Here is a 27,564-nt window from a genome sequence, read left to right as displayed (position 1 = left end):
TCTGAGCAGGATTTTAAACATTTATAATAATATCAAACTATCTGTTTGCATAAGAGGTCATGCTTTCAAAGCAGCCCCTCCACCACTTGTCCTCCTTAACAGACATAAGTCATAAAAACTGAAAAAATCTTAAAATGAATTGGAAAATTAAATTTATCTTAAGCCGACTAAATACATTCAACAAGGTCAGATTTAAGTCAGGTCTGCTTTTGTCACATTAGCAATGGTTTCTGAAGACTGGGTATGTTTAGGGTAATACTCCCGCTTTGTAGCCAGCTTTTAAACTCTGGGTTTACCAACCTCATTCCCTTCTCCTATGAGATACGTCCTTCCATAATTACATTATATTGATCAGGCTGGTGGGAACTTTCATGTTTAGAATCTGCCTGAAACAAAGCTCTCCACAAACAAGACAGGTGAAGGAAAAATGGTAAGTGAACTTTCACTCCCTTTCTTCTCTTTCTTTAAGAAGTTGCGCATGTCTCTGATAGTAGCTTTAAAGCTGTAGTTAAGGCTTTATTGCAGATTTTATTACAGAATTAGAAAATTTCAAAAAATAATTGTTTGGAACTACACATAATTAAAAAGAAATATAATAATAGTCCCATAAAAAGCATCTGGCTGCTGTTAAATTTTTTCATCAAATTGTAAATTTCTGTGATTTCAGTTGAATACTCTGACATAGCGTTCCTTCTTGACACATGAGCATGATTCATTTTTTCTTCAATAGTTCGGTCATTTCAGGAACCACCTGCAAAAACAAATAAACAAAAAAAGCGGTAATAAGCAATTAGAGCCTTCATTGTGACAGAGCCCCAGCTCTTGGCAGCTCGTGGAGGCCACCAGAAAAGGTCCAACACTCATTACCCTAGGTACATGTATGACAACATGAATGGTGTGACTACTTTGTGTACAACCAGAGACAGAAAAATTGTGCTCCATTTGTGTACTATGAACTGAAATGCATTCTGCTGTCATATATAACAAATTAGAACAAATTAAAAAATTAATTTTAAAAAATTTTAAAAAGAGTGCATCACTGAGTATCAAGTGCCACTCCCCACTCACCGCGGGAGAGTACAAACCCCTGAGCTGGCAACGCCCAGGGCCCACACACTCATGCCTAGGAGCCTTTCTGACACAACCACAACCACAGTGCTGTTCTAATTTAAAAAATTTTTTTGGCTGGGAATTGAACCCAAGGGCACTCTACCACTGAACTACATCTCCAGCCCTCTTATTATTATTATTATTATTTTTTGCTTTGTTGCTGAGGTTGGTGTCAAACTTAAAATTCTCCTGCCTCAGCCTCCTGAATAGCTGAGATTATAGGGGAACCTCTGTATCCGGTGTATTTTTTACCTTCTTGTTTTTCCCCACATTCTTCCTACCCTTACTTCATTCACCACTTCCCTTCAAAGTCCACACCAAAGTCACCGTCTTAGTCAGGACTCCTGCCAATATCCTCTAGCACTTACTCGCTCATTGTTCATTTATTCATTCATACTTATTTCCTAAACATTTCAGTTGCTTTCTGAGCACATTACTATCATGTGGCACATAAATAAATGCACACCTGTAATCCCAGCAACTCGGGAGGCTGAGGCAGAGGATCGTAAAATCAATGCCAGCCTCAGCAACTTAGCAAGGCTCTGGGCAAACGAGCGAGAGAGACCCTGTCTCAAGATAAAAAATAAAAATGGGCTGGGGGTGTGGCTCAATGGTAAAATGCCCCCAGGTTAATAGAAATTACAGCAAAGGGAAACTGACTGAGTTGATTCCTATTTTTAAAATTATTAATTACTAATCCTTAGTCTTGGCAGTTCAGTAACTACTAGCACTCCCAGTCTGGAGCTGCTTTGTGATGGTTTGGACAACAGAGCGAACTGTACGTGGGAACTGCAGGGGAATGCCACACAGACATTCTGAACACCAGCCCAGCCACTTGTGTAAAATATCAATTACCCAGTCTTGCAAGGGGCTGTCGGCTGCCCTAGCTCACAAAGATCCCAGTTGAACTTGCCACTGATGAATATAGCCTCTCAATTATTTAAGAGAGCTACATTTCCATTAGGTGGAAATAATGTGTTCGTACAAAATTTATTAAGGAAATTGTCGACATGTTGTTTCTTCCGAATGTCACTTTGTCTCCAGCCTATTAAAAGGCCCATGTTTACCATGGAGCCAGCAGGCATTTGCTCAGGGGTGGCATTAAGTGCTGGCACCGCTTCTCCTGGCTTTCCTCAGTGGAGGGACCATGAGCTCATGCCAGTCACACAGATGACATGCTAACTGAGCCTCACGTGGGATCAATGTTTTTCGCAAAAAATAGGCTAGAGCCCAACTTATTTCCCCAGGAGGTGAAACATTAATTTGGATTAGAATACACAGTTTTTTTTGTTGTTGTTCTGGGGATTGAACTCAGGGGCATTTGACCACTGAGCCATATCCCCAGCCCTATTTTTTATTTATTTAGAGACAGGATCTCACTGAGTTGCTTAGTGCCTTGCTATTACTGAGGCTGGTTTTGAACTCATGATCCTCCTGCCTCAGCCTCCTAAGTCGCTAGAATTACAGATGTGTGCCACTGAACCCAGGTAGAATACACAATTTTTAAAGACCTTATAGAGGGGCTGGGGTTGTGGCTCAGAGGTAGAGTATGCGTGAGGCACTGGGTTCAATCCTCAGCACCACATAAAAATAAAATAAAGGTATTGTGTCCACCTATAACTAAAAAATAAATTAAAAAAAAGAGAGAGAAAAAGACCTTATAAAATGTCCCACCACCACATTCCCCACAAAAGGGTCGACGGGACTTTCTCTTTCCATCATTATACTTTTTAAATTATACCAACCTCAAATTTTCCAAGGATACCAAACAATGCCTTATTTAGGGAAAAGAAATATTTTAACTCAGGTTCACTGAGTGTCTAATGCACTGGGCATCTGAAAGTCTAGATTCTTTTTCCTTTTTTATTTTTTAATATTACAGAGGCAGGTCACTACTCACTAATATCAAAGAGGCAACTTAATTTAAGTTTATTCAATGGGGACTGAATAGACCCTTCAACAGAGGACAAATGGATATCCATAAGCAAAAAGAATAAAACTGGGCCCCAACCTCACTTCATATAAAAAAAAAGTTAAAATGGACCAATAATCTAAATATTTGAGCTAAAGCTTTAAATCTCTTTGAAGAAAGTACAGGGTGAATAGTCATTACCTTTGATTTGGCAATGGATCCTTAAATGTAACTGTAAAAGTACAAGCAACAAAAGAAAAAATAGCTAACTTGAACACTGTCAAAATGAGAACTATACATTCAACAACTGAAAAAATCTATTAAACGAGAGAAAATATTTGAAAATCACATATCTGGTAATGATTTAGTATTCAGAAAATATAAAGAGCTCCTTCAAGTCAACAAAAAAAAGATATACCCAACTAAATAATGGGTAAAGGACTCAGGGATGTAGCTCAAGTGCAAGGCCCTGGGTTTGATCCTTAGTACTGGGGGAGCGGAGAGGTGGGGACCTTAGACATTTCTTCAAAGACATATAAATGGCCAATAAGTGTAACATCATTAGACATTTAGGAAATGTAAATCAAAACTACAACTTGAGATATTACTTCACACCTACTAGGATGGCTATAATCTAAAAATAGAAAATAACAAGTGTTGGTAAAGATGTGGCAAAACTGGAACAGCTGTACACTGCTAGTAGTAAAGTAATGTAAAATGGTGTAATCTCTATGGTAGGCAAATCAGAGGTCCTTCAAAAAGTTAAACATAGTTGGGAGCATGGCGACACACACGTATAATTCCAGCAACTTGGAAGGCTGAGATAGGAGGATGGCAAGTTTGAGGCCAGCCTGGGCAACTTAGTAAGATCCTCTCTCAAAAAAAAAAAATTCCACAAAAAAACAAAAACCCCACCAAAACCCTAAACATAGAATTACCCTATGATCCAGCAACTCTACTCCTAGAGATACACCCAAAGGAACTGAAAACAGGCACTTGAACAGAAACTTTTCACTACATCAGAGCAGGAAAAAATTTCTTAGATATAATTGTTGGAGTGCAGGTGACCAAAAAAAAAAAAAAAAATAGATGAGTTGGACTTCATCAAAGTTTAAAATGTTTATGTCATAAAGAATGTGAGGACAACTCAACAAATGGGAGAAATGCTTATGTTTAGAAATCATTTAGCTGATAAGGAACTTGTTTCCAGCATATGTAAAGAACCCTTACAACTCAAGAACAAAAGGACAATGCAATTTAAAAATGGGCAAAGAATCTGAATAGACATTTCTACAAAGAAAACAAACCAAGTGGCCTATAAGCACAGGAAAAGAAGTTCAACATCACTAGCCACGAGAGAAAAGGAGCTCAAAACTACAGTGAGATACCACTTCTGTCTCTCTCTTCCTCTCTCTCTCTCATTCACACACATACACATACACACACATACACAGCTACAATCAAAAAGAGACAATAATAAGTGTTGGCAAGTATATGGGAAAAAAATGGAGTCTTTATATATATTTTATTGGAATGTAAAATGGTAGAACCATTCTGAAAAGAGTTTGGCAGTTAATATACAGTTACCATGTGTGACACAGCAATTCTATTTCTTCTATACATATACCCCAAAAGAAAAAATGCATGCACAAAATCTTATACACAAATGTTTATAGCAGCATTATCCATAATAGCCAAAAGTAGAAACAACTGAAATATCCACCAAATGATGAATGGACAAAATGTGGCATATCCATATGATGGATATTATTTGGCAAAAAAAAAAAGAAAGAAATTACTGACACATGCTAGCACACAGATGAACCTTAAAAACTTATGTGAAGTGAAAGAAGTCAGCCAAAAAAGGCCACATAGTATATGATGCCATTTATATGAAATGTCTAGGACTGGCAAATCTACAGAGACAGAAAGTAAATTAGTGGTTGCCCAGAATTGAGGAGATTATGGGAATAGGTATTGTAGGTATGGGATTTCTTTTCAGTGTGATAAAAAAATGTAATGGAATTAGAAAGTAGTTTGCATAACTCTGTGAATATACTAAAAACCACTCATTCATTTTTAAAAAGTGAATCTTATAGCATGTGAATTATATCTCAGTAAAGCTGTTATATTAAAAGCAAAGTCAGGTAGTACACTATGCCCCCTCACTCTAACTCCTTTTATATTATTTTTATTGAGCACCTACTATGTACCTGGATGGAGAGAATATAATCAGGTAGGCTAATATTTATCACAGACTGTATTGGGTACTATATAATCTCATTTAATCTTTCTCACAATCTTTAAGGTGGGCAGTGTAGTATCTGTGTTACAAAGGAGGAAAATGACATTTAGTGAGATTAACTAACCTGGCCAAGATCATTTATCTAGTATGAGACCAACAGAGAATTTGAATTGAAGCTCTTAATCTCTGTATCATATACTTCTCATATTTTATGAAGGGGTGTGAAACTTGTCCTTTCTAATTCATGATTATTGAAGGGTGAAGTAAAACAGTAAATATAAAAGAATAAAATATTATGCATACTAATTTTTATTCTCTATATGGTTACATTTGGTGAGCTAAATATCACCTCAGAAATTATTAGTCTAATAACTGTTAATTATTAATTATTAGTCCAATACTTGTTACATATGATAGTCTGCAATTTAAAATTTGTACACATAATTAACTCTAGATCCTCTTTGGCTGGGTTTGGTGGTGTGTGCCTGTAATCCCAGTGACTTGGGCGGTTGAGGCAGGAGGATCATAATTTTGCACCAATGTCAGTAATTTAGACAGACAGTTTCAAAACAAAGTTTAAAAGGGAAGAGTAGTAGAGTATGCTTGGGTTCAATTCCCAATACCGCCAAGAAAAAGAAACACATACCTGGCTGGTTTTATTTGTGAGGTAGTAAATGAGACTCTGTACTTAAAGCAGTATTTTAATATGTTCATAATCATTAACTTGTTTTTTTTTTCCAACCTCCATTTTAAGGGCTGAGTAACTTCTCTACCTTTGTATTAATCCAAAACATCTTAACTGCATTTCAGAACTTCTGAGGGTCAGGGATGTGGCTCAGTGGTAGATGTTGCTTAGCATGAGGCCCTGGGTTCAATCCCCAGTACCACAAAACAAAAATAGAAAGAATTTCTGAGCAGCATGGGGTGGTTGCTGCCTTCACACAATGTTAGCCAAACCCAAATAATGTGCTGTCTTGGTTCCAACAGTCTCTCTCTAGTCAAATGTGGGTCTCTTACGACATCAAAAAGAGCTTGAAAAGAGCTTGAGAACCTGAGGTTGGAAATCCAATTGTCGAAAGTTTCAAGGTCCCTGTTCACTTTGCTGTCTTAGGACTTTCTTTCATTTGAGATATCTGAGTTCACAGACTTTCTCTTTCCTTTTTCTCTCTCTCCTGCTAAAACTGAGGGCTGCTTTTAATGCAGGAGGCAGGGTCCAGTGCCATTCCCTCAACAACTGCTAAAAATAGGCTCCTGCCCCAAGGCAGATATCCATCCACTGGATGAACACTGATAATTTCCAACTGTTAGACACTTCATCTATTTATCATGTAAGCCCCCGACGAGAACTGCAATACATAGTGCACTGGCAGACAGAAAAACACCTTTAAATAAGCAAAATCACTTACAAATGTATTGAAATATCCTCTTGTAGAAAACAAAAGGCAAACATAGCAGATGCCTATTTGCAAACATGTCAATATAGTACATGGTTAGGGTTTAGAAAATTTCATTTCACTTTTAAATAATAGAAATGTTTACCCCTCTATTCACACCGTAGTAAGAACTAAATTCTTGCTACTTGAACAAATAGCTTAATGATTAAAGTATCTTTTTCTTGTGGGAAAGCAAATACAGAGGTGATGACAGGGTAAGAGGAAAGCTCAGAAGTGAAGAGAGTGAGGAGCGGGAAGGAAGTGCTCTCCCTAAGCTTGTTACATGTGGAAGGTTTTACCCTCAAACACAGCAAGCAAAGCACTCCTGATACGCTGGCCTCAAGCGCCTGCTCTTCCCCTGAAAGGCTCCACCATTCTCAGCAACCCTGAGTGAGCGGCCTTGATGGTCTTTCTTCAGGGTGGCTGCCAAATACAATTCGAGGTGATGGCGACTCCAGTCACTTTGAGTTGTGTGCTAAGTGAGATGCCGAGAGCCATGTGGATATTCTAAAGACAATTTGGACTCCTTAAGGGGACAGTTATAGTGCCCTATATTAACAACACATATTTATTTGGGCAACTTAACTTTAAGTAGAGGAAAAAAATGTGTGATATATTAATAGTATGTACACAAACACATAGTCTTTGTTTAATAGCTTCATCCCTCACCAACTCTAAAAGATTCTTAGATGACAATCTGGACAACAGTAATTTCTCTCAAGTCCATCTTACCTTAAATAAATCTGCAACTATTCCATAATCTGCTACTTGGAAAATTGGAGCTTCTGGGTCTTTGTTGATAGCCACAATTGTCTGTGAAATAAAAACAAAGCATTTGGTTTTTATCAAGAAAACATACCACACAGATTGGTGGTTCTATTTTTCACTTCCCTCTTACAACATACTAACATTCTTAAAATGTCTATCAAATAATATGAATTTGATGCTTCTATGCCAATATTATAAATTTATTAGAAGTTTCTGGGTTGCACGATAGTAAAATTATCTCATACTCACCACTAGTTTGTCTTAATATAAAGAGTTTAAAAATCACTGTTTTTTAAAAAAAGTTTTAAGTTGTTGATGGACCTTTATTTTATTCATTTATTCATATGTGATGCTGAGAATTGAACCCAGTGCCTCACACATGCAAGGAAAGCGCTCTACCACTGAGTCACAATCCCAGGCCTAAAATCAATATTTATTTACAAAGTTCTTTTTGTGTGAAAAATAGTGTTTGGTTTTGGGTTAAAAAAGGATAGCAAGTGTACACCCAAATTCACAGCCATTGTAGTTCAAACTATTTTGTCCTCCACATAGTCTGTCCCATTTATTATTTTAAATTATTATCATGGGTCTGTTATGAGAATAAAAAGCTAGTCTTGGGGCTGGGGTTGTGGCTCAGTGGTAGAGTGTTTGCCTTGCATGCATGAGGCACTGGATCCGATCCTCAGCACCACATAAATGTAAAAATATTGAGAAAAAAAAAAGGTAACTATCTTGTCAACCTGTTAATATTAAAGGAGAATTTTAAAAAATTAAGTCCTTATGTATGCAAAAAATAAATGTCATAAAACAAGCAAATTGCTGTATCTCTTACAAACTTGTCAAACACTTCTCACACTTCTAATAAATGTATTCTTAAAAATGAAAGGTGATGTGAGATTATTAACAGTGAAGTAAGAGGAAGTAATTCAACAGCTGGGGATATAACTCAGTTGGTAGGGTGTTTGCCTTGCATGTACAAGGCCCTGGGTTCAATCCCCAGCACTGTAAACAAACAAAAAACAAACAAACAAAGTAGTAGTAATGTGGTATTCCCCATGGATCCTTCTAAGACCACTGCAAGTTTTTAAAATTAGAGTTCGGACTCAAATATGGTATTATTTTAATAGATATCAGAATAATTCAAATCTCTAGAAGTAAAGCTTTAACCTATTAATGCACCTTGAAAACCACTAGTATCAATATATTAAGTATTTTGATATAGTCTGACCTAAAATACAGGCTAAACAACATACATGTAATTCCCTAAGCAGGGCTCCTCAAATATGGGCAGAATATCCCAGAATATCTGAGACTGAAGCACAGGATAGTCCAGGCAATGGCTAATCAAGAGATAATGGTGTTTCAGATAAATCTCAAATTCAAAGTCATAAGGACAAATACTTAAAATCACAGGCACTGATTTTCACTGAAGTGTTTCTCTTCTGGGAATGTGTAGCCAGCTTCACAGCCATAAGCAGAGATTTATTTAATTAGTAATGGCTAACAATTCTCCTGGAAGTCACCTACTCAAAAAACTCCACAGTTTAATCATCTGAAAGCTTTTTAAATCCCACTAAACAAAAGTTATTCTAAAAGAGCACTTAATTGTGGAAAAGAATCACTATGGTGACTTAAGGAAAAAGATGTGGGTTGCTTATCATTTTTCAGATTACTAAAATGATATTGCTGAATTATCAACTGTAAACAACTATGATAAAGTCTTGCTTGTGTCTAAGAGCTTTCAACAGTTCCTTATAAATTCAAGCTCTTCTTCCTAACAGTTTTTAAATGCACATATCATATTCAACCATATTATTATGTATATAGTTAAAAAGTGCTTTTATTACATTGACCCATTTGATGTAACAGTCAAATCTCGAATTCTTTCAAGTAAACCATGATGATAATTAAAATTGCAGCTTATATTAGACAATGCGACTGCTAGATTTAAGCCATTCTAATACCCCATTTTAGAACCTAACCAAAATAACAACTAGAAATCATCTGTCTCCCACAAAAGAAAGTGACAACAGGGACTGTCTTTGTCATTTAACTATCCCTAGCATCTATTACAAGGAATATAGTTAATAAATATTTGTTGACTGGATGGAAACAAAGTCTTAGCTGAACTTTATTCTCATGGATTGTCCCCCAACATGGGTCTCCTTACTTCAACTGTTCTCTATTTGTTTTGCATATACTATTGTTTGTTTATTTCACAATCTAGCCCTGTTGGCATGGGAAGAGAATTTTTACCAGGATCTTCTTGGCATGTAGAATTTTTATTTTAGGGAAACAGAATTCTAGATCTGTCTAAACTGGTCTACCTGAAGATATATTTTAAAGCTGCTGGTATAGAAGGTTTTTTTTAAAATGCATAAATCTCATTTTTCCCTATTGGCACTGATGTTTTCAGAGCTTAGTAAAGAAACCTGCCATCCAACTGTGAAATCTGACTGGTTTTGGACCAATTCATTTAGAAGCTACAAAGAGGTAGTGCATGCATTTCTTCAAGTCAGAAGTTAAGCCTGTTAAAAGTTTTATTATCTTTTATATCAAGCTTCCATCTGAATGGATAAATGCAGTAGTGTCAGAGGCATCTCCAACTTCATGAAAGATAAGTTCATAATTCAAACTGTACATTGTTATGCATGAATTAATGTGTCATATTCTGAAATATATGTTCACAGAGTCATTACACAGGACTTTCAGAAGTAGTCCATGAAGTGAGTTAAAATCAAGTGTTCTGTCTCACAGCACACTTTTGGTAATTACTGAGGTATTAAAATAGCCCGATACTCCAACCCAAAATGTGCCAGTCACATTGTTTGGTAATAACCCAGAAGAGGGACTCTCCTGACATATGAGAGTAGAACAATTAGGGGACAGACTGAAGGGACAAAGAGAGATTCAGGGATGATGACTTCACAAACCACTGAGATGGCCAGAACCTCATCAGGCTATTGAAGCCTAATGTTTTCTACACACACAACCTCAGAGCTGAGGGCTGGGGATATAGCTTAGTTGGCAGAGTGCTTGCCTTGCATGCTCAAGGCCCTGGGTTCGATCCTCAGCACCAAAAAAAAAAAAAAAAAAAAGAATGTCAGAGCTGAAGAGGATGCTCGTGGCCATCACCTGACACCAGTGTTCTGAGGCCCAGACAGGACATGCCATGTAGGAAGTTAGTGGTGGAGCCACCACTGGGGCCAGGCACCCCCATGACATAGCACTGACCATCCTGCCAGCAGAACATCTTCAGGCAGTCAACAGTGGCTTCTATTTCGTTCAGTCCCAGCTTCAGTGAATACGAAGGGTTTAACTATACACACTGAAACTACACGGAAATGCAGTGAAACTTAAACATGGGACTGAGGATGTGGCTCAGTGGCAGAGTGCTTGCCTGGCGTGCAGTAGGCTGTGGGTTTAATCCCCAGACCCACAAGGAAAAAAAAAGTGAAAATTTTTTCTCAAAGCAACATAGTTATTATGTACAATTACCTTGCTGTCTTTCATCCCAGCTAAATGTTGGATGGCTCCAGATATTCCGACAGCAATATACAGCTCCTGAAGCAAGAGACCATATTATTAATGCATATTTATATTATACCATACCTCCCAAAGTGTTTGTCATGAGAAATTTTTAGGCAAATGATACGTTAAGTAAAATAGATGCAATATGCATTACTTAAATTATGCTTTCCCTTTTCCCTAATCTTAACCCAGTTCTTTTTTTACAATGAATTCCTATAGCAGTGGTGGTCTAATAATAGACTCATGAATAATAAGAATTGTTAAGCATTTACAATGTACCAAACACTGTGCTAAGCATCTTACAGCAACTGTCTCAATCTCACAAAAATCTTCTTGTTACCTGTGGCACTCATTTAGATATTACAGCGCAGCATAGGTGCTGAATCGTCCCATCCACAATATGTACACATTGTATATTAACATATGCATGCTATATTCAAATATATTAAAATAGGTTTTGATTTAGCTGTCTGCCTTCTCTGAGAGTATTTGTGAAAATGGTAATTAGGTTAGCCTATCCCAAAAAACCAAATGCTGAATGTTTCCTTTGATATAAGGAGGCTGATTCATAGTGGGGTAGGGAGGGGGAGCATGGGAGAAACAGATGAACTCTAGAAAGGGCAGAGGGGTGGGAAAGGAAGGGAGGGGGCATGGGGTTAGAAATGATGGTGGAATGTGATGGACATTATTATCCAAAGTACATGGATGAAGACACGAATTGATGTGAATATGCTTTGTATATAACCAGAGATATGAAAAATTGTGCTCTATATGTGTAATAAGAATTGTAATGCATTTTGCTGCCATTTATAAATAAATAAGTAAAAAAAGAAAATGGTAATTAGGAAATATTTATTAAACTTCATATTTAGGAAGAGTAGAAATCAGTGTCAAGAGGTTATACACACACACACACAATTTCCTAGAACAAAAAAAATAACATTTCTCAAAGACATGGGCTGAAATTTTTCAGCACCTAACTAAAGGGACCCCACATCATAGTTTCTCAGTAAATGGTGATGATATTTACACCTCTCACTGAGCTTTTTCCCCTAATAATTAGAAGAGAAAGATGACTGACTACTGTTCTATCCCCTTATTTAAAACTTTTAAAGTATGTATGTTTGAAAATTAAACTCACTGCCATCATGGAAAACTGATTTAAAAAGTGCTTAATTAAAAGAACTTAGCTGTTGCATTCCACCTACTAGGTATGATTAAAGGTCTTGCTGAAAACATTTCCCATACATAAACTGAACTAACAAGCCCCAGCTTGGGTAGGAGGTGCACCTACCATGTAGCCAGACTGACACTATAGTTGTGTCACAGCTGACATTAAGGCTTTCATCAAGATGGACAACATGGAGAAAGTACTGAGGTGGCTCTGTCCTATTTAGTTTTATTACAGGGCAGATAATTCCAAGCCAATGACAGTGTCACGTGGTCCCAGCTTGTGTTCTGCACCCTTGTGATCTAATTTAACAACTTCTCACTCCAAAACAAGAGAGCATCTCAATTAGGCTCTGGGAATAATGCTAAAGACTCCTAATGTCATGATTTTTATAGCACCTGAGTGTGTATGGCCAATTCCCCACGCTGAGTCTCCGTTTTCCTAACTGTGAACAGAGGAGGAATGGTTCTGGCATTGGTGCTCTTCCAAAAGCTCCCCAAGATACTCTACAGAGCATCCAAAGCTGAGGATCACTAGGAGAGAAGACCCCTCAGCTCTCCCGCAGCTTGAATCCTGTGACTCAGTCCAGCATATTGGTAGTATAATCCTGGGCCTTCTCTTTAAAGGCATAAAATGCCCAAATGCTTCCAGAGCAGCTGGATACCTCTATATAACATAGAAAAAAATCAATATTGTCCCCAAAGTAAGTTATTCATCTAAAAGATGAGCTGAGCTTGTTTTCTGATTTAACTTGTTCTATAGTTACCCTCAAAAGCCTGAAGCAGTGTGGTTTAAAGAAGCTGTCTCAGGGTGGGGAGGTCCCTGCAGAAAATAAAATGTAGGGGTAAAAAGCTAACATAGGTTTCTTGTCTCTATCTTGAACCTACCCGGTGTGTCAATCATGCCCTTAGCAACTGGACAATGCAATAAGGCCCTGTCACTATACTGTCTCCTCAGACTCGGGGCAGTCGAATGAATGATAAACAAGTTTCTTTGAATATGCACCACTATTTTCTATTTCAGATGTACAGGTAACTTCAATTGATGATTTTAAGGTCATTTCAATTTATTCTGACCAGGATTTCATTCATAAAGGGACACTCATTAAATTGTTAATCAAAATACACTTAATAAAATTCATGTCCAAGAAAATCAAGCCGACAGATTTTAGTATAATGATTTTTAAAGCAAGTTATTTAGATAGATAGAAAGGGCCTCACTAACCACTCGTCTAGGTATGCTCTTAAAGCAAGCACTGGAGAAGATCAATAGTCCTATAAATAGCCCTATAAATGAATCTTCTGACATATATGTCAGCATTAAAATGCAGCGAGTCTTAAAAGCTCCAATTCCATCATGAAATGCTAATAAAAATGTTGATTCACTCTGGCAGTAAACACAAACATAGTATAAATGTCTGCTTTAAACTTCCTGTCCACCCCCTCCCACAAAAATGAATTCCATTGACTTTAACTATAAATGTGCTAAAGAAATAACAGATTCCAGACCAAAGCCAAGTAAAGACAGGTGCCCGGGGCCATATCTACCTTTTTTTTTTGACCAGCACAAATAGCCCAACAGGACTTCATTTCACTGTCTGGCAAACATGGTTCTGGGAATAAAAACAAAAGCACTGAAACAAGAAGCCAGCAGGGATTTGGGCCGCTGCACTGGGGCTCTGACAGCTCTCTCAGGCAGGAAGGGAGGCTTTCTTCTTCCTCTTTAAAAACACGTACAGGCAATTAAACTAATATCCTAGATGCTTCCTCATGGTTCAGAAAGCATTTCTGTATTTCAATAATAATAATTAATATGTACAAAATTCTCTACAGATGCTAATTTATGGAGCACTTCAGATTCTGCTTCACAATATAACAAGGCAATCCCTGCCCTGAGGCACCTTCCTTCTAAATCAGTAAAATAATCAGGAGAGAAAATGAGCAAAGATGTTCCAAAGAAGAACAGCAATTAAAGGTTCAAAAAGAGGAGGGATTAAAGAAAAGAACAGACACCAAAAGAAGGGGTAGTCTTGGAGATAGTCCTTGAAGCTTTAGCAAAGGCAGGAAGGAAATCCAGGAGAGCAGGACAGATCCACCCACATGGCTGGGAGCAGTGCTGGCTGGTCACTGTGTAGTACCAGAATGGGGACCTGACGGGAAGAGGACCGCAGGGCACCATGAAGTGCAGAGAAAGAACAGCACTCACCCAACACAAACGAGCAGTGGCAAAAGAGAGCACAGATCCCCCTTCCTTTGCCAAAACCTGAAAAACATGGACTCTTCCAAAGAACTCGGGGCTGAGGTCTTACAATGGACTGAGCCATAGGACTTAGAAACTGCTACGTCTGATGTGGTTTTTAACAGGTTTGCCAGAGGAATATATTGCTGTGGTTAAAAACCAGGCTCTGCAGTCTCATGGCTTAAGTTCAAATTCCAGCTCAGCCAACTAAAAATCAATCATTTAACATCTCATCCCCCCTTGCCCATCTGAAAAACTGGGATTATAATAATTCCTACTTTTTGGGTTACTATTAAGGCTTCAGTGCTCACCAGAATTATCTAGTTTTCTAAAATATGGGTGTGCCTCTCATGGATTAAGGTTTATTCAAACATTATTAATTTCCTCAGCCCACTGGGTGGTGGAGAGGGGTCCTAGGGTAGTCCCAGGATGACCACGAACAGTTGAGCAGGTTGTACACTGAACAACTCTAGAGGGAGGTACCATTCTTAACACTTACTGACCTGCATTTTTATTACAATAACTTTCCAACAGATTGCAGTACAATGATTTGAGAATGGGGTATGCTGTACACTTAAACAAAGGAGTTACTGAATGGACTACTAGAAATGCTAGGCAGCCAGAATCCCCTTGTGGTACAAATATTATAATTTTCTAAGTGTGCTATAAAAGGGGAATAGTCAGTGGTGCTGGTGAGCTGATTTTATTGTTAATTAACATTCTTTTGTACTTTACAGCTAATACAGGATAACAAATTTTCAGTCCCCTGTCCTCAAGAAGCTTACATTCGAACAACACAGGCCAAGCATGGTCATAATAAAGGAAAATAGCAAAGAAGGGTGACAGAGCTCTGGTCTCTTGTGCAACCCCTTACTTGCACCTGCCTCCAGGGAGTGGGAAAGGTTTGAAGAGCAAGAAGCAGTTCAGGGGGTGAAATATGTACCCTCTGCCAAACAGGACCCTGCTCTTGCCATCTACTCTCTGCTCCCTCGGGCTTTTCAAAAGGCTTTTTAAAGGTCCTACTTGTATGACAAAACTTCATGCCTGAGAAACAAAAAGGCGACCAGATTGAAATCTTAATACTTTTACAGAAATCTAACAATGTCAGAGAACGCTGGTAGATGACTAGGTTCTGGCTCCACTCCTGCTTTACCCAACCTTGGGCAGGAAACCTGGATTCTAAGGGGTATTACCTGAGCCCTGCTTCAGTTTAGTGCTGAAACCATGGGGAAAGACATCCCTTAGCTGCACATTGTAATTTTAGTCCAATTTACTGTTAAGCCCAAAACAGATATTCGACATAAGTATCTTATAAGACACATATTTAATTTAAAATTCTAATGTTATCTCAGTTCAGACTTAACCACATCTCAAGTGCCCCCAAACCATATATGGCTTAGTGGTTACCAAGTTGGAGAGCACTAATCTAAAATAATCATAGAACATAAGCTCTACTAGGGTGCTATGGCCTGACAGCAGATCTAGAGACAGAATGGCTTGCACTGGCTCAGAAATCCATCTATAGATTGTTTTCAACTCAGCGAGGGTGGACCGAGAGGAAAATCAATGGTGTGGCAGAGCTGCAGATGAGGATCAGAGACAGGAGGCCCGAGCCAAAGAGCAGCCAGGGGACAGAGTCACAGACAGATAATGCAAATCCCTCACCCCTGTAGGGAAACCAACAGTGGCTAAAAACTAGAATACAGGAAGTTTTATATTTTGAAAAGCAACACTCCAAGGACCAAATTCTTCTCTCGGTAAGTTGTACATTTTTTTCTTAAAACTCTATAAGGACTTGAAAATTTTATCCTCAAAATCCCACAACTCTCAAAATAAGCACCTAAAGTATTTGAGTTGAAAAATTAAAACAGAAATTAAAAAATAGTTGGAACAAAGCACCAAACATGGCAGAGTGTGTCACAACCTATGGGATGCAGTTCACATGATACTTAGAAACACATTTATATAACCATAGATGCACACGAAAAAACAAGGAGGGCAAAAACTTGGTGGGCTACATTGGAACCTCTATTCAAATTCCCAGGCAGAACTGGCATAAGATGTTGGACTAAATTTCTTAATAAATCTCTTAATAATATCCATGCAGAAATACACACTCCAGATTCAGGTACCAAGACACATCACATAGTAAAAAAATAAAAATAAATAAAGTTGAAATCCTGAGTTTATGACAGACAAACTCATAAATCACTTCTCTAGAACTGGAACAGTATTCTGCCTGCAGCAACTTCAGATCCTCTTTACTAATGGAGAGAATTAAACATTAACTTTTTGTTTATATGAAACATGGGGATGCTTCGAGTGATTAAATCTGGAGCATTCGGAGCAGGAAAACCAAGTTAATATGGCTTTCTCTTTAAAAACTAAGGTTTTTAATTTCTTTTCTACCAACAATCTCCCTTTCTAGATAGAGTTGGGCAAGAAATAAGAAAAACTGCATCTCTTTAAATAAAAAATTTAAAAACATCATGTAAGTAGTTCTTACTGAAGTTAAGAGGTCCAATGTTGCTGGGCTCAGTGGCATATGTTTATAATCTCAGTAACTCAGGAGGCTGAGGCAGGAGGATAATAAGTTAAAGGCCAGCCTCAGTAATTTAGCTAGACCTATCTCAAAATAAAAGTTAAAAAGAACTGGGGATGTAGCTCAATGGTAGCACACTCCTGGGTTCAATCCCCAGTACTGGAGGCGGGAGGGAGGGAGAAAGGAAGGGAGAGAGGGAGATTGATCGCTATATGATTAAAAACAATATCCCTAAACTGCTTCAGATAGAACAAGAGTTCTAAAGAACTAAAGATTTTCTCAGCCTTCTTTACTCAATAGACTCTAGGCATAACCTTAAATAGAAACTGTTACAGCTAAACATAATACATATAACACAGGATAAATGCCAGGTTAGGAGTTAAATGAATTTATCATAGCAAATAATGAATGCCTTTGAGCAGTAGATTGACTGAACTCTATTTTCTAATTACTGAGAACCTCCTGTGCATTAATCTTGCTATATTTCATCCTGCTGCTCATTTAAAAGGCCAAACTATTTCCTCTGTTTGCCAAATTGTGTTTAAGACTCTTCTTTTTGGAAGAGGCCCCAAAAGAGAATACAATTCTCTATGGCTCTGTTCTCAGAAGAGCCCTCTGCCTGTGTTATGAGACTCTCAGGCACGATTCTGCTAAATTGAGTATCACATTCTTGATTTAAAGCTGAAATTATGTCCCAACCATCAGACAAAATGTTCCTGCAGAGATGGGCTCATGTTTTATCAGAATTCAAAACAGCTTACCAATCACCACAACTGCATGCACTGCCCATGATTTGCCAGTAACCACACTGTATTTTAGATATATTATCTCACTTAACTACAACATCTTTATAGGGCAGAAATTATATCCATTTACTAGAAGACAGCAGTGGCTCATGCAGGCTTGCTGAGTGTTCCAAGGGTATATATTTAGTGAAAGGCAGGCTTTTACTCCAGCCTTTATTAAGGTATTTTTGGAAAAAAAAGGGAAAGCATACAATGTACAATTTAACATATGTATATGTTGTGAAAGATTACCACAAAAAAGCTAATTAACATACCCATTACCTCACAGTTACCTATTGTTTTTCTTTTTTGGCAGTGAGAACATAAGATTTAATCTCTTGGTGCCCAGGACAAGGCTCAGGGATAGTCCAGCATGCATAAGGCCCTGGGTTCTATCCTCAGCACCACACACACAAAAAAAGATTTACTCTCTTCGCAAATTTCAAGGATTTGATCCAGCATTATTTGCTCTGGTCACCATTCTGTACATTCAATCCCCAGAATTTATTCATCCTGCACAACTGAAACTTTCACCAACATTTCCCATTTCCCTCACCCCTTGGCAACCACCATGCTTTTTTTTTTTTTAACATATTCTTTTTATAACTTTATTTGTTTTTATGTGGTACTGAGGATTGAACCCAGTGCCTCACCTGTGCTAGGCAAGCATTCTGCCACTGAGCTACAGCCCCAGCCCCCACCACGCTCCTCTCTTAAAAGGTACTTGTTAACTTCAGTCCTTTGATTCTATGTTCAGCACTTTTTCTACTATACCACACACGACTCAATGTGGATGGCACTGCCTTCACTGATGTCACCAGTCTATTAAAATTCCAACAAATATATCTATATTAGATGGAAAAAACTCTAAAAGAAGATGGGATCAGGTGAATAGCCAAATTACACATTTGCATATGTTTAAAAAAAGTACTGTCAATTTTAGCTAATTTTAGCTTTAACCCTGTGCTACTAGAAGTACTAGTCTGTACATCATCTCTAGGCACTTTACCGAACATATTGACTTGAGCAACACCCTTTAGCTTTATTTTCTAACAACGATCACATGTCAGTGAGAAGGCCTCTAGTGCAGATGTCAGATGTGCATCAGCTCCAAGGATACCAAGGAGACTGACTCACAGAAGGGGCAAAACTGAAATTATTTTTTGATTAAAAAAAAAAAAATATATATATATATATATATATATTTGTTGTTGTTGTTGTTGTAGTTGGATACAATATCTATTTTTTATTAATTTATTTTTATGGGGTGCTGAGGATCAAACCCAGGGCCTCATGTGTATTAGGCGAGCGCTCTACTGCTAGCTACAACCCAGCCCCTATTTCTTGATTTTATAGATGATAATGCTTGTTAGTTTTAATTTATGAGGCCTGTACTGAAAACTAGCTTATACTTTTTGGTTAAAATTTTGGATCTGGCTTTCAAATAACTGTTAAAAAGAAATGTTGGGGCTGGGGTTGTGGCTCAGTGGCAGAGCGCTTGCCTCATGCATGTGAGGCCCTGAGTTCGATCCTCAGCACCACATAAAAATAAATAAACAAAATAAAGATTTTTTAAAAAAGGAAATGTCAGGAAGCAAAGCCAGAAGATTTAGTGGGAGAAGAAATGGTAGTCCTCACCTAGCCCCTGAAGATTTTTCACATAAGTGGACATTTCATGGCACAGCAGATGGACTGGTGCTTATTACTCGGAGAATATGTGGCTTGGTCTTTTTGGTCTAAGATTCTCTGAAACTGTAAATTCATCCGTAGACATAAATTCCTCCATATTCTTTTTACCAGCCCATCTTTTTTCCTAAGTAGAGGGAATCAAGTTAATGTCTTTTTCACAACTAGCCTAATTATAAATATGCCAAAAGCAGACAGCAGTTTATACCACTACTGCGCCACTACCACGTATTTCATCATGTACCTATTTTTTGTTCAAAATGTTAATTTAATAACCCATTTGTTCAAATACAAAGTTAATTTTTTTTTAGTTGCAGATGAACACAATACCTTTATTTTATTTTAAGTGGTGCTGAGGATGGAACCCAGTGCCTTCCTCAGTGGTGAGGACTCTACCACTGAGCTACAACCCCAGCCCCAAAGTTCAAATTTTTTAAAACATGAACATTGACTATATTGTGAAATGCAATTCAAAACTTAAATGTAAACCAGAAAAACTGAAATTTCAGCCCTTAATCTTTTCATACTGTTTTTTAATTGCAGATTTCAATTACACAGAATGTTCTGGATCTGAAACAAGTTTTTCTTAAGTGAATATTTTCTCATTAAAATGTAATTTTAATATTTAATTGATTTGCATTTACCTAATTAGCTTCTACAATAATTCTCAAATTTTTCATTATAGGAAAATATACTTCAAATATATCTGAAAGTATACTTGGTCAAATGTATGCAGATAGATAATTCACACTGAAAAACTTGGGTATATGACATCAAAATAGTTGGATATATAAACAAGTCTATTACAAAAGTTGCATTTTAACAAGTTATATACAAAGTTCACTTTGATATCAAATTTTAATCATTAAATTTCTTAACTGATCAAAGTCAAAATATGTTAAATTGTACATATTTATATAGGGTTTTAGAACTGTGAGGAACCTTTGTGAGTATCTACATATTATCTCTTTATCAATAAAAAAATCGAGGCCACAGGAAACAGCTGGCATTAGAACCCAGGTTTCCCAACCTTCACCACTTGGTGAGTGGGAAGAAGCTCATGAGAGTCATAAACAAACCAGAGAAAAATATCAAAAGCTTATACACAGAATTATCATTTGACCCAGAAATTCTACTTCTAGGTCTATCCCCAAAAAAACTGGCAGCAGAGACTCAAATAATTAGACATTTGTATGAGTGTTCATAGCAGCATTATTCATGATGGCCAAAAGGTAAAAATAAAACAACCCAAGTGTCCATCATCAGATGAATGACTAAACAAAATGTTCATGAATTATTAGACTATTCTTCAGCCATAAAAAGATATGAAATTCTGATACATGGTACAACATAGTTGAAATCTGAAAATAAGTTAAATTAAATGTCAGTCACAAAAGGACAAATATTGGGGCTGGGGCTATAGGTCAGTAGCAGGGCAATTGCCTATCATATATGAGGCACTGGGTTTGATCCTTAGTACCACATAAAAATAAATATTTTTATGCCTTAATTTTTAAAATATTTTTTTAATTGTTAATGGACCTTTATATTATTTGCTTATTTGTATGTGGTCCTGGGAATTGAATGCAGTGTCTCACACATACAAGGTAAGTACTCTACAGCTGAGCTACAACTCCAGCCCCTATACCTCTATTTTATTTGTTTATTCCTTTATGTGGTGCCAGGGATCTAACCCAGTGCCTCACACATGCTAGGCAAGAGCTCTACCATTGAGCCAAAACTCCAGCCCCAATAAATAATTTTTTTAAAAAAATTATGATTCTACTTATATGAAATAACTAGAGTAGGCAACTTCACAGAGACAGAAAGTAGATCAGCAATTAAAAGAGGTTGAGTTAGACAGTAATAAAGAATTATTTATTGGTTAATGGATACAGAGTTTTTGTTGGGGTGATGAAAATTTTTGGAAACAGACAGTGATGATAGTTGCATAACACTGTGAAGATAATTAGTGTTACTGAACTGGACATTTAAAATGGTTAAAATGGCAAATTTTATATTATGCTTTCCCACAATGAAAAGCCATTAGAAAATGATCACTTTGATAGAAACCATCACAAAATTTTCCACTTTAATAAAATTCTAGAATCTTGAGATTTTTTGATAATCATCAAAAATAAAAAGTTCACATATACTAACAGGGAATTATAACAGAGTATGTTATTTATGGGAATCCTCCGTACTATCTTCATAATTTTCCTATAAATCTAAAATTGTTCTAAAAATAGTTATTTTTTTAAAGCAACTTGAGAAGTGAAGTTCAGCCCAAGTTATACAAAACTTCCTTTAAGCACCTTCTGAAGTTTTAAGAATTGGAATAGAGCTGATAGTATAGAAAAAGGTAATGCCAGTAGAAAAATAATAAATTTACTTTGCACCCAACCTTACTGAAAATCCTCTAAAGCAATCTCACTGTAAGGAAATGGAATACATTCCCCTACCCCAAATATCATTTTCCAAATTCTCTTTCACACTAAGTTTGGTTAACATTAACATAGAGTTAAACTGTTATTAATATACTCTTTAATAATCTTAGTACTCTTCTCTTTGGCTCTGAAGTGAATACAAGTATTGAATCACATATGCCAAATGATGAATTATCCATTGAACAAACATTTCCATTTGGTACAGCATCTTAGGTTCTTTGACATTCATAGGCATTTCTATCATACCTTGAAGCTATACATGAGAAAATAAATTAGTTTTTGTATAAAAGAACCAAAATTACATGGTGTTGGTTTCTCAGGACAGAAATTTAGAATAGTTTTATTCCTTTTAAGTTACCACACCAAGATAGCTACAACATAGATTTGCTCTCTACTCTTATCGATTTCCATGCCAGTTGTTAAATTAGATTGACTATCTATAAGACAAGTCAATTTATCATATCAGTGGCATGCTTTTAGCAGTTAACAGTATATATGTTAAAAAAAAAAGAATCTCTGAAACTTCTAAAACTTTTAACTTTATATAATGAAATGGTAATGGATTAAAAAAAAAACTTCCCTGATATTAGTCCCCCGGAATAAATTTTTAGCAAAAGCAATCTAATAAAAATTAGCTGAGAAAACAAACCAAAGACATAGTTAGAACTTCTAATTTTTGGCAATTAAATTGCACAACCAAATAACTTACACATCCTAGCCATAGTTTATAAATTCTACAACTTCTCCTTTGTCATTTTAAGCTTCACTGTAAGGGCTTTGATCATCCAGGCCATGTAATTACCTTTAAGAAGCATGCTTAGGGTGTTTTCTGGACAGCAGGTCCATACAGCATTTCTCTTTGTCCTCTTGGGAATAGAACATCAATTGCTTTCAGCTAAATGCACTCACATATGAATATTTTAGTACAATTTAATGCTTCTATACCAACCCCAAAGGAACAGAGCATCAATTTGTGAACACAGTTCTCTTGGAGTTAAAAGCCAAGCTAGATAATGCAGTATGAAAGAGGTTGTCAATCTTCAGCTTTTTAGCAAGTTAGAGGACAGCTCATAAATTCAGTCCCAGTTGTATACAAATAACTCTATAAAGTTTGTTTCTATGAAGACTTCTCAACACTAGCGAGCTTACAAAAGAAAACTTTCAAAAGAAAACAACAAAATTTATTGTTTTGGTAAATTCTCCCAAAACTATTTATTCATCTGGTAACTATAAACTGACTCCATTCACTTAATCTCAGAATTATAAATGAACAGCTGGTCTGTTGGTAAAACACCAAAATACAGGCAAAGTAATCTATCCCCACTAAGAAGTTGCACCAAGTGTAAGAACACATTTCCCTGGCATCAGATAACAGGTTCTTTAATGGTTGCAATATGCTTATATGTTTTGATAGTTAGAAGGTAATGTTACCATTGTCAACAAAGCTAAAAGAAAGCAATCCAGAAATAAATATAAAACAGGAACTACCACCAAAAATGCTGAGCCTTTAAAAAGCCATACTAATTAAATTCTAGTCATAAAATAAATTTGAAACTCTTAAGCTCAACAAATATTAATGTGCTAACAAAATCCAGTGAAAATGTCAAACATCAGTTACAGAAATAATTCAACGCTTGTTCACAATTTCAAAAGAAAAAAATAATCTCTTATTAACAAAAGAGAATTTGTAATAGTAACTAAAAATAGCCAACGTATAACATATACAACATACCAGGCACAGTTTTAAGTGTATGTATATACGTATGTATGAGTGTGTGTGTATATGTATGTATGTATATATATATGTGTGTGTATATGTGTACATATGTACTAATTTAATCTTTACTGAATGAAAAGGAGACTATTATCACCATTGTACAGCTGTGAAAACTGGTATAGAGAGGTTAAGTGATTTGTCCAAGGTCAAACAGTATACAAATTGTAACACAAAAGAGCAGAATTCAGGCAACCTGGCAAGAAAATCTGGACTCTTAACCATCTTTAACCATTTATGTGACACTGCCTTGTTGTGGGAATTTTTCTAATCTGATACAGGGTATCTACCAAAAAGAGACAGTAACCATCAATTACATTCCTACATATCTATATATCTATATAACAAAAGTAGAAATCAGCCTGAGTGCATATTTAAGCTGCTTATGAATCTGAGTGAAACTATCCAGTCTATTCAGCAGCTGTTTCTCAGCTACTTTCCAGGCAAGATCATATCTTATGCTCCAATGTAACTACAAGCAAAAGCAACACAAAGAAACATCCATTTTGAGATTTCTTTTTTTTCCATCTCATCACTTGGTCTAACAATGCTTCACAGTCATTTATTTCTGCAGTTTCAGGAGCCCAGAGGAGGAAACTATCTATCTTTTCTTTGAATCTGATGAGAGCCCCTCTTCTAGCTTACTCCCACACACCTTGAAACTACTGAATAACAAATGGGATTACAGACCCGTGTCTCACCTCTCATTATCAAATCTCATATGGGCAATTCTTCTATCAGTATGCTTTCATCTTAAAAATGGCTTTATAAATAAATTATGGTCACAGGTAGAAGACCAAATGTTACAAAGATACAACTCTCTCAAAATTAACCTACACATCCAATGTTCCTCACTTTAACTTTTTGCTATCTGAATATTTGTTTCAAAATATATGGATATTAGCTAGTAGTTATTTGCATTTACCATCTATCTTTAACATTTTCTCATTATTTACACTCTAGTGCACGTTGGAGCAGTGTACAAAAAATATCTGATAATGTATGGTAATCTGTCCAAAACACACAAACTAATGAATTTAGTAAGTGTTAAGTAACTAAGCATCTGATATTTTAAATGCTTTATATTATGCAGAAAATCTTGAGATTTTTATATAGGTGTTTAAGAAGATTTTGAAACTTAGGGAAAATTATTTAAGGTTTTGCTTGGACTAGGAATTAGTTATTAATACTCGCTTTTTTAATATTTATTTTTTAGTTTTAGGTGGACACAATGTCTTTATTTATTTAATTATTTTTATGTGGTGTTGAGGATCGAACCCAACACCCTGCACATGCCAGGCAAACGTGTTACTGCTTGAGCCACATCCCCAGCCCCAATACTCGCTTTTTAAGGTAATAAAATATAGACTTGGATACTGTGAAGCTTTAGTGTTTACAAAATTTCTGGAATAGTCTAAATTTGGGTAATAAGTTATATCTATATTTCCTTTTTTTTTTTTGAAAAGCCAAGCAAGATAATTTTATTATGAATACGAGAAAATTAAGACTCAAGCAAAGTACACTCTCAAGAGAGTGAGTGGGTCGTCTCTGAGCAGAAAACAGCAAAGGAAATAGTGCTGCTTCCAAATTTATTGTTGTTTTATATTTTCCTTGAAAGTTGGGGTCCATTTTATGCAATCTTTACCAAACAGATTCAAATCTCCTCCCTCATGTTGGACTGGGGAGTTTTTAACCATAGTTGGTCCTTTCCAGAATTGTCATGGTGACCATCCTATTCAGGGGAATTTTATCCACAAGCCAATCCTATGTTAACATGGGTATTGGGGTCAGTGACTGGAACAACTTTAGTTTACCTGTGCTACTAAAGAAATTTTCCTTCTGAAATACATTGAGAAACATGACCATATATCCTAACTTTACAATGACCTCAGTAGATCCTGTCAGGAGTAAGCTCCATTGATCTTTTCTTCTTGACATATTTCTTAATTGGCTCCCTTGGCTTCAAACTGTTTATTCTCAGGGTTAGTACACCTTTTGTTCTGCAAGTTACTTCATTGTTCATTAAAGACAATTCAGAGAAACCCTATGATCCTGCTATGTTGTTGGTTCACATTTCACAGCTCATTACTAAGTCTACTACCTAACAGCAATTGAATGAAAGGTGTGGGTTTAGGAGCCATGTCCATTGCTAATGTGATACATTAAAGTCAATTTACTTCTTTTAACTTTAGTTTCATCTTTGAGGTAAAATAAAGGGTTTTATTTTGATCCTAATTTTGCTTAAATTTTCAATTAATTCCTATCTTACAACTAGTGGGGGGAAAAGCCCTTCTATATCCTATAGGGACATGAACTAAAAGAAAATGTGTACAATACATACAATCAACAAAATATTTTTAGCCAGAAATAAAAAAGAACTTCCAATTAGAGAAATGCAAATCAAAACTACTCTAAGATTTCATCTCACTTCAGTCAGAACGGCAGCTATTAAGAATACAAACAACAATAAGTGTTGGCGAGGATGTGGGGGGAAAGGCACACTCATACATTGCTGGTGGGACTGCAAATTGGTGCAGCCAATATGGAAAGCAGTATGGAGATTTCTTGGAAAATTGGGAATGGAACCACCATTTGACTCAGCTATCCCACTCCTCAGTCTATACCCAAAGAACTTAAAAACAGCATACTATAGGGACACAACCACATCAATGTTTATAGCAGCACAATCACAATAGCTAATCTGTGGAACCAACCTAGATGCTCTTTAGTAGATGAATGGATAAAGAAAATGTGGTACATTATACACAATGGAATATTATTCAGCAATAAAAGAGAATAAAATCATGGCAGGTAAATGGATGGATCTGGAGAATATAATACTAAGTGAAATTAACATATAATAATTAGCATATAATAATTATTAGCATATAATAATAATTAGCATATAATAAGCAATCCCAAAAAACAAATGATTTCTCTGATTTAAGGATGCTGATTCATAATATGCTGCAGGGGTGGAGATTAAATGAACTCTAGATAGAACAAAAGGGGAAAAGGGAAGGGAGGGGAAGGGAAGGGGAATAAGGGTAGGAAAGACAGTGGAATGAAATGGTCATCATTACCCTAAGTACATATATAAAGACACGAAGGATGTGATTCTACTTTGTGTACAACCAGAGATATGAAAAATTGTGCTCTATATGTGTAACATGAATTGTAATACATTCTGTTGTCATATATAACAAATTAAAATTTAAAAAAACAAACTTCCAAGAATTGATAAGAAAAGTACAAACAATTCACTAGAAAAATGGCAGAAGATATGCATATGAAATATTCCAGGGATAGGACCATAAATGAACATTTAGCATATGAAGATGCCTCACTAGCAATTAGGAAAGAGCACATAAAAAGCATAGTGAGATTTAATGGTTATCAGACTAACAAGACATCTTTAAAATGTGGTAAAATATAACAAAATTTACCATTCTGATCATTTTAAAGTCTACAATTCTAGATCATTAATTTATATTCGCCTTATATAATTACCACCACCATCCATCTCCAGAACAGGATGAAAACAAAGGTGACTTAAAACTGTTGATAAATGTAAATTGGTATAACTACTTCAGAAACAATGTGTCAGATTCTGGTAAAGATTCCAGAAGATTCCCTAAAACTGCACAACTTCCTTCATTGGAATTTCTCTAGTTAAATATATATAAGAAGACACATGTAAGAGTCTTCATGGTAACATTATTTGGAAGCAAGAAATTATAAACTACCTAAATAAATACCCATGAATAAGAAAATGGGTAAAATGTGATATATTCATATGATGGATTACCAGATGTCAATGAAATACAAGGGAAAAAATGCCACCTGCATTAACAGATGAATCTCATAAAAAATTGACTAAAATAAGAGAAAACAACACACACTACTACCAACATAAAGTTTT

At 36.2% G+C, this 27,564-nt stretch overlaps 1 protein-coding gene across 1 annotated transcript in view; it reads right to left on the bottom strand.

Annotated features, from left to right (window-relative positions):
* Positions 1-491: 491 nt before the first annotated feature.
* The window catches only part of Etfa (electron transfer flavoprotein subunit alpha), an 86,989-nt gene continuing 59,916 nt past the window's right edge, over positions 492-27,564 (bottom strand). The window contains exons 10-12 of the mRNA XM_076851168.2: positions 10,967-11,032; positions 7,433-7,513; positions 492-751 (exon numbers count right to left, since the gene is read on the bottom strand). Of these exons, the coding sequence (XP_076707283.1) occupies positions 713-751; positions 7,433-7,513; positions 10,967-11,032 (186 nt within the window). The 3' untranslated portion in view covers positions 492-712. The remainder of the gene's footprint in view (positions 752-7,432; positions 7,514-10,966; positions 11,033-27,564) is intronic.

The sequence above is a fragment of the Callospermophilus lateralis genome, chromosome 3, assembly GCF_048772815.1.
Source record: "Callospermophilus lateralis isolate mCalLat2 chromosome 3, mCalLat2.hap1, whole genome shotgun sequence".
Lineage (NCBI taxonomy): Eukaryota > Metazoa > Chordata > Mammalia > Rodentia > Sciuridae > Callospermophilus > Callospermophilus lateralis.
The sequence above is the reverse complement of the archived record's forward strand: the minus strand, read 5'-3'. Positions and strand labels throughout refer to the sequence as shown.